Source organism: Atractosteus spatula, chromosome 1 (genome assembly GCF_055471065.1).
Source record: "Atractosteus spatula isolate fAtrSpa1 chromosome 1, fAtrSpa1.hap1, whole genome shotgun sequence".
Taxonomy (NCBI): Eukaryota; Metazoa; Chordata; class Actinopteri; order Semionotiformes; family Lepisosteidae; genus Atractosteus; species Atractosteus spatula.
In genome coordinates, this window is record NC_142706.1 from 6485959 (window position 1) to 6494400 (window position 8442).

General features: G+C 36.7%; 1 protein-coding gene across 1 annotated transcript; it reads right to left on the bottom strand.

Annotated features, from left to right (window-relative positions):
* Positions 1–1532: 1532 nt before the first annotated feature.
* Positions 1533–6474, bottom strand: LOC148840513 (uncharacterized). Its single transcript, XM_088927048.1, has 4 exons — positions 6414–6474; positions 4006–4075; positions 3732–3788; positions 1533–3263 (listed from the first exon to the last, which is right to left on the bottom strand). The coding sequence occupies exons 2-4, from the start codon at positions 4057–4059 to the stop codon at positions 1533–1535; spliced, it is 1842 nt and encodes a 613-aa protein (XP_088783174.1). The 5' UTR covers positions 4060–4075; positions 6414–6474.
* Positions 6475–8442: the final 1968 nt, after the last annotated feature.

Consider the following 8442-nt stretch of genomic DNA (forward strand, 5'->3'; position numbering starts at 1 on the left):
AGCAACTTTGGCACTGATGAGTCCTGATAAAAGAGTAACATCTGACCTTGGCCGCCATCTTTTATAGCTACAGTATGAGAGATGGGACATAGAAGCATCAAACCTGGTCAAATGGTCAGAGATAATAAATATTCACATTCTGTTGTGGTCTGAGTTGTAAATGCACGCATTTTATTCTTGGAAAAAAAGTTAATTTTTGCTTCGCTTTAACGTCATCATTTTTATTCAATTTTTTGTTATTTTCACAACATGAAATGCCTTTTGCTAATATTGATAACTGTTGTCAGGAATAAGTGGATTTCTAAGAGTGGATGATAGCAAATATTGTGATAAGTCTTGGTGGTCCAACTCTTTCTTGAGGGCAGGTGTGTCTGTAAGTTTCATTTAAATTTTAGATCAGCTCATTATTGGTCTAGTTGTAGCAATTTATCAACTTCTCCCAGGTGTTCAGACTTAGTGAACCTGCAGGTAAACTGGGCCTCAACTAAAAACATTCCTCTTCATTTGGATTTGCTCCCTTTTAGTAACCTGACAACTCTCACCAACATTGACAGTTAAACATGCATACCATACAGTTTTTATTAACAGTACACGCTCATTATGCCAGAGAAAGTTATCATCTAATTCTGCATTGTACTGTTTTTGATGTGTAGCTACAGCGGTGCATTCTGGGACATGTAGTTTTTGTGCTCAGCATGACTGTTAGAGCTAAAGTTGTAACATTTCCTGCATAACCTGTGCCTTTAGCACTCAAGTCAGAAAACTTTTGAAAAGTCTATGACCAACATACATTTCTAATATAGCTTTCTCCCATTCGTTCTTACAAAATGTAATACTTTCAGTGGGATGTGTATTATTTAGCAGGGAATTTTCTGTATGACTACAGATTTTAAAGACTAAATATGATTATAAGCGGCTATTATTTACTGTTTGCAATATTGGCAGCAGGAAGATTCTAGTATGAGTGGTCTAGTCTGTAAGATGTAAACACCAATGTTATATTCAGCAACTTAGATCTTTATTAGAAATAACTTTAGAGTGCTTTTTACATAGAACACATTTTGAGTTATCAAATAATCTGCATCATTACACATGTACTTCAAGAAGTTTCCACAACAGTCATGGTGAAGTTTGAAGTTACTGCAGTATTGACAGTTGTAAGTTAGTTTCTTTTAACTTTGTATTTTTGTTTACAAGTCCATTTGTTGAGAATTAAGCACCAATGTTTCTTTTTTATATCTCTTTAGCTACCTCAGAAAACTTTAACCTTGAAAATACTCTAGTCATGTTTTGGAGCATTAGTACATCATATTGGAACATTTTTTATATTTAGTTTCAAGCATTTGTACTACAGGGAAATATATCTATTGTTTTTCATTTTAAATGATTTTTAAAACAAAATATATTTTTCTTCTATGCTTTCCTTAACATCCCATAACATGTTTATATAATGTGTATATACCATTCTGGACAGGATTTTGTGTCACAGATAAATTAGAAAAGTATACCCTTTTTTTGATTTACTTTCTTCCTCAGCTACTCTGGTCACTTGTATCGTTGCTGCCATTACTATTGTCATCGTCTTCAACGCTGTCTTGTTTTCTTTGGATAACTTGTTTAAGAGGCTTGATCACCTTTTTAGTGTTTGGTTTGTCTGTAACAGGAACACTCTGAGTGCCCACATCATTGGTAGACTCTGAAATACTTGGTTCATTAGTACCATTATCTGGCTCAGCATTCTCTTCACCCTCCTCACTACTGGAACTGGAGCTGGAGTCACTGCTTTTACCTTCCTCACTGCTGGAACTGGAGCTGGAGTCACTGCTAGAACTAGAGTCACTGCCCTTACCCTCCTCACTGCTGGAACTAGAGCTGGAGTCACTGCTTTTACTCTCCTCACTGCTGGAACTGGAGCTGGAGTCACTGCCCTTACCCTCCTCACTGCTGGAACTGGAGCTGGAGTCACTGCTAGAACTGGAGTCACTGCTTTTATCTTCCTCACTGCTGGAACTGGAACTGGATTCACTGCTGGAGCTGGAGCTGGAGTCACTGCTAGAACTGGAGTCACTGCTTTTACCCTCCTCACTGCTAGAACTGGAGCTGGATTCACTACTGGAGCTGGAGCTGGAGTCACTGCTTTTACCCTCCTCACTGCTGGAACTGGAGCTGGATTCACTGCTGGAGCTGGAGCTGGAGCTGGAGCTGGAGCTGGAGCTGGAGCTGGAGTTACTGCTTTTACCCTCCTCACTGCTGGAACTGGAGCTGGATTCACTGCTGGAGCTGGAGCTGGAGTCACTGCTTTTACCTTCCTCACTGCTGGAACTGGAACTGGATTCACTGCTAGAACTGGAGCTGGAGTCACTGCTTTTACCTTCCTCACTGCTGGAACTTGAACTGGAATCACTGCTTTTACCCTCCTCACTACTGGAACTGGAGCTGGAGTCACTGCCCTTACCCTCCTCACTGCTGGAACTGGAGCTGGAGTCACTGCCCTTACCCTCTTCACTGCTGGAACTGGAGCTGGAGTCACTGCCCTTACCCTCCTCACTGCTGGAACTGGAGCTGGAGTCACTGCCCTTACCCTCCTCACTGCTGGAACTGGAGCTGGAGTCACTGCCCTTACCCTCCTCACTGCTGGAACTGGAGCTGGAGTCACTGCCCTTACCCTCCTCACTGCTGGAACTAGAGCTGGAGTCACTGCTCTTACCCTCCTCACTGCTAGAACTTGAACTGGAATCACTGCTTTTGCCTTCTTCACTGCTAGAACTGGAGTCACTACTTTTACTCTCCTCACTGCTGGAACTGGAACTGGAATGATCATTTTCTTGATTTTCATTTTTATTTCCATCAGATGCTTTTGGATCATCTCCTTGCATTCCATAAAATGTCATCGGATCATCACCATGTATTCCATAGAATGCCATTGGATCATCACCATGCATTCCTTTATCATCAAATTCATAATTGGCACCATGACTCTGCAGTTCCTGTTTATCTCTTATCTCTGCATCACCAACCTCATAATCTTCAATGAGAATAGTGTTCCCAAAATCATTCACATTATTCTTTGTGGCACTTACAACAGCATGATTTACATTTTTTTGTTGAACTTTTACACTTCCACCATTACTGGGTTGGACAGCATTAAGCCCATTTACTTTTGGATCACTTCTTTCCACTTCTTTGTTATCACTGCCTTTTCCTGCTGTCACTCCAAATGCCCCATCAGTTCCAATTGGTGTGCCTCCATTCTCAATAGTGCCCTAAATTGACACATAGGAATCAAAGTATTAGCTTTTCCAATAGTACTGGTAGATATTTGCAATATAAATTCACAAAACATTATTACTTCTGTGAGATTTAATTCTAGAAAAAACATTTAAATAATACACTTATATTGTTATAACATTAAACTAATTCTGTAGAAATAAATACCAGTATTACCAATTATTATGAGAAGTATTTCTTTAAATACATACAGTACATCCCCAATTGTGCATGCCATTTACAGTATTTGTTGTGTTATCACTGTGCTGTGAAGGGTATCATAGACGTTTCCCTCTTCGTAAGTTTGAGCTGAATGTGATCGATTTCAAATGGGAGTCAGTGCGGAGTCTTCAATGAAATTGCAGATGTGACAGATATTCTATCATATTGTATCAAGGTTGCCAAACATCTTACTAAATGTGAAATAAAAAGTTAAGATTTCAAGGAGAGAATAGCTAGTATACCCCATGGATTTCTGAGTTGTCCTCCTGAGTACCGATTTTGTTTCGATACCAGAATGTCTAGGAAAAAGAAGAAGTACATATATTGAAAATCAATGAGCAAACAGGATGTTGAATAAGTGACCTTCATTACTGTGAGATAATCAAACAAAATGTCCATATTAACATATTAATTTTGAATAAGTACAAAAGTGTAACACGACAAGTATAGTACAAGCAATTCTATTGTTTTCTAAATTATTAGCTGGAAAAACAATACATATCCCAGTCTACTTACAGGCACAGCAGATGCCACAGCTAGAAGGGATGTTAATAAAATAAAGATCTTCATGGTGTCACGCAATCACCTGTGAAAAAGACGTAACAGTTTGAAGTAATGAGAGGTTTGGAATATCAGATATTTTACAAGAACTGCTGCGGCCCTCTTTAATGTTTTGACAGCAGATACCAGCATTTACAGGTGGGAGAAATGTTGAAAAAATCAGGTTTCCATTATGCAATCTCAAAGCCTGCTGTTTGCTAAGAGAATCATGAATGTACAGTATGTACACCAGTAGAATAGCAAGAGCCTCAAAGTCACATAATTGTTTAGCAGAGTTTCAGGCTTATTTAAATAATAAATTAACTTTATTGTTTTGGGGGAGCCCAATGACTAAGACAAGTCATGAATTTATAAATGTTTTTGTAATTAATACACTTCTTTGTGTATGGCATAAATACAAAGGTAATCTTCCACTTCAGCCTGGATTTTGGTATCTATTATTACCGTTGCTGAATATTTCTCGGTTTTCTGCTTCTCCATACACACTTTATGTAATCTTATCCTCATTTCATTTGAATAAACCTGTAAGATTAACTGCAGTCACAACATCTGGGCCATATCCTTAAAAGGATAGTATATAGGCTGTTACATGAAATATAAAACTACCTCAGAAAAAACATAACATGAACTAAGGTTGAGGCAACCGCATAATCTATGTTTCTGCAACCCTGTGCCAAGATAAATACCAAGGACACCACAAACTAACAGCACTGTCTCGCTCCAAGATATGCATGCCATGTGCACATGTGTAGGGTAATTTACTGTAACTGCATGTAATGTTATTTTCAATTCTTCTTAATAATACAAAGGATATTTCATTACATTACTTACTGGAGTTTGTTGATATTTTTTCATGAACACTTCCTACATTCTCAAACCACATTACTGTATATAGATATACTGTACTGTATATTGTACTGTATATCTAATTGGACATGTGGAAGTTATAGATGGCCGAATCCTTCATGGGCATCAGGTAGAAGAGACATGACCATACTCTGAGGAAGGTAAAACCATTGTTTTTGTAACTAGGTTTTAATTCAGTTCTTGAGATCTTATTTCATTGTTTCAAAGTTGTTGATGATACTGAAATGAAATGGAAATTAGAAGCCTTGGTGTTACTTTTGACCCCATTTTTAAATTTAAATTAGATGTTAGGAATTCCATAAGGATATTTCCCTTTCTCCTAGGTGACATCGCTTGGTTGAGACCTTATGCTGCCTTTCCAATAATGAAATACTGATGCATGCCTTTATTTAATCAAAAATGGACTTCTGTTGTGCCTTAGACATTGGGTTACCTTCTAAGGTACTTGTCTAAGGCTTCTGTATGAGGCTTTAGTATATCTAAATTTTGCAGCTTATGTGGGAAAAAGTAGTAAAAATAGTAAAAGTATTTCTGCATCAGCACATAAGCCATCCTTAGTAAAGTAAAATTCAGAATTCCAAGGATTGTATGGTTCTTCATCTTACAAATAAGGCACTGAATGGTCTAGCTTGATAAGTTAGATCATATTGCATAACTACAGTCCATCTGTTTGTCCAGAATGTACTGATTCAGGCCCTAATTTTATCAGGAAAACCAGGGACAGTCTTCTAATGTTTATGGAACCGTTATGGACTCTGAGACTTTTGAAGATTTATATTTTTTTAATTAAGGTACTATTTATTTATTTTGTATTAATCTTGACACTTAAAGGGCACCACATACTTGTAGCACTGGTCATCAACTTTGGCCCTGGGGGAACCCTGTGTCTCTCAGTTTGAGCTCCATTAGGTGTGGTGTGTTGAGATTTTCGTTTCCATATTTCTGCATTAAGTTCTTCATTTTCTTTAAAAAATACTTCAAACATATTGCTCCAGCAATTCCAGCATACATAATTCTATGCATACTCTCCTTAATGTGTTAATTAAGAGTTTGCTCACTTATTTTTCTGATAGTCAGTAATCGGGTGAGAGTTGATACCATTTCCATATCCCATTCAACATTTTAAGAGCTGAAAGCACATTTAAAATTGACTTTGAGGAAAATTTTAAAATGTTCATCAAAACAAAAACCTGAAATCTAATTACCCAGTTAGGAGTTAAAAACTATATAAAGTATTGTTAAGTTAAATAGACATAGACATACAATATAGTTAAGTACAAAATAATTTTTAATATTATTTCTTAAACATTTCTTAATGATCACTGATACATATTTCTTCTAAGTCTATTGAACCTTCATTCTAACAAGATATAGCTGACATGTTAGTAAATGAACAAATTTCATGTACAAGGTTTTAAACTGTTTATGCACACCTCTAGACAAAAAGAATATGTGTAAAAACAGAAAACAATAATACTAAAAATCAAAATCCTTACCTGTAGCCAAGAAAGGTGCTCTCGGTGGTGTATGACTGTTTAACTTCTCACTGCTGCTGTTGTGAACTCCTGTGTACGTGGTCAGTGTTTAGAGGTTTAGTATCTTGGAGTTACACTGTATTTGCTCACTGAAAAATACTTTTATCTCTTGGCATTTAAACTCTCTTTAAGATTTCTGAAAACCAATCAGTGACCAGAAAACATTTTCTGATGTCACAAGGGTGATACCTTGACACTTTAACGCCTACATTTCCTTCTGTCATCAGGTATATTTTCAGGAAGTACCCAAGTGGTTTGAAAATGACTAGTTTTTGAGTCCATGTAATTAAATCTCATCAGAAAAACAAATAATGTTTAGGTTTCCAAATTTATACACTTCCATACATCCTGTTTCGACTGTATATAGTATATGCCACTACCAGATTTCCCACAGAATATCAACCCTTTTTTTCTTTTTAAGTACCCCTTCTTGTGAGACACATGTCTGTGTTTTCTTGGAGTTTTTATTCATGTTCAGTCACTATGATTGTTTTGCTACTTCAGAGAAATATACATAAAAAGCATGAGTTTAAATATTCCTTAATAGAAAATGAAGAAACGGTTATTTAAGCAACTGGCACCAGGTGTTTATATACTACAGTGCTTACATCAGAAAGAATCATTCGTTAACCACCAATTAACGAATGAAACATGTTTTCTTTCTTAAGAATCATTCGTAGATGACATTATCTCAGACAAATGCTTAACAATTTGAACAGAAATAAGATTCAATTATATGAAGAACGTTGTATTAAATTTTATATCTTCACACTTTTCAGTGATATTTAGACATTAATTTGTTCTTCCAAGATCATATGAACTATGACACTATGACACTAAACAATAATAGTATGTTTAATACAATTATTTCAAACTCTGAAAACTTTGTGTTGCTTTTTGCTTTAGAGCCCATATTTGTGCATAACTGAACATGACTTTTTCCCAGTATATTTTTACGTTGTATATAAAGTTAACCACACAAGTGAGTACTAAGATGATTAAAAATAGATTGGGTGAAATGAGGCATTGATGTTTTTTCTTAACGGTTTACTTAATATCTCCATATTGCTGGTATTTGACACATAATGCGCTGTTCCATACAGAAGCAGAAAGTAAAATAAATGTATGTGGAACATCTAGTTACTGCTTATAACTAGATCCAGTTCCATCCAGTGTTTTTCTCCAATAGGAAAGTGATAATACAAGGAGCGGAGACCCTTAGCCCTCAGAGGAATAAAGAAGTAACCCCAAAAACCGTAAAAAGGCTTCTGAAGTCCAATTTTAACCCCAGGTTGCTTTGTCCATGCTGCAGTTATTTACACAGCAAAAATCGTTTGTTTTTTTTAGTGCCTAGAATGATATCGACTCCTGATACTGCCCTGGTACAAAATTTGGGATTGATACTGATAGCAGGTTGTTCAGCCCCACAACAACAATTACAACTACAACCAGCTGTGAATCAGTTCCAGTAGCTATGGGATCACTCAGCCAAAATCTGTTGTTATAGTTCTGCTTGAGATGTAGACACTGAATCAGTAGATTCTTACAGCCAGAACTGCACCTCCTAATACTCCTACATAATCTGCTATACATGCTTGATAATGTCTGAATTTACACCACAGCCGGGTATGTTGTTGCACACAGAGATGCACCATACACACAGAGTCTAGTTTCTTGCAGGTCATATCCTAGTACTCTTCTTTCTCAAGACACACAACATTGAGGAATACCCTTGTCTGCTACTACTTTAAAGACCTAGGTTATCATAAAACATGCTGGGTAATTCCACCTGTTTTGGACAGGATGGAGAGTGTTCTGATAAGAAACCTGATGGATTATTGTAAAATAAAAATAGATTAACTGCATTGACCTCCCCATACAGTTTATTATTCAAGATCAGTGTCTTGGGCCGTCTGCTGCAAAATGGGTCAAAGGGTCACACTGAAATGTAATAACTATACTATGTTAAAATGGCATGTAGTAAATCTAA

What these genes read in the sequence shown, in the direction of transcription:
- LOC148840513 (XM_088927048.1), bottom strand. Translation starts at nt 4,059, where the DNA reads ATGAAGATCTTTATTTTATTAACATCCCTTCTAGCTGTGGCATCTGCT. An exon ending in CTGTGGCATCTGCTGTGCCT is followed by an intron (nt 3,789 to 4,005) that starts GTAAGTAGACTG and finishes TCTTTTTCCTAG; the next exon opens with ACATTCTGGTATCGAAACAA. An exon ending in ACAACTCAGAAATCCATGGG is followed by an intron (nt 3,264 to 3,731) that starts GTATACTAGCTA and finishes GTGTCAATTTAG; the next exon opens with GGCACTATTGAGAATGGAGG.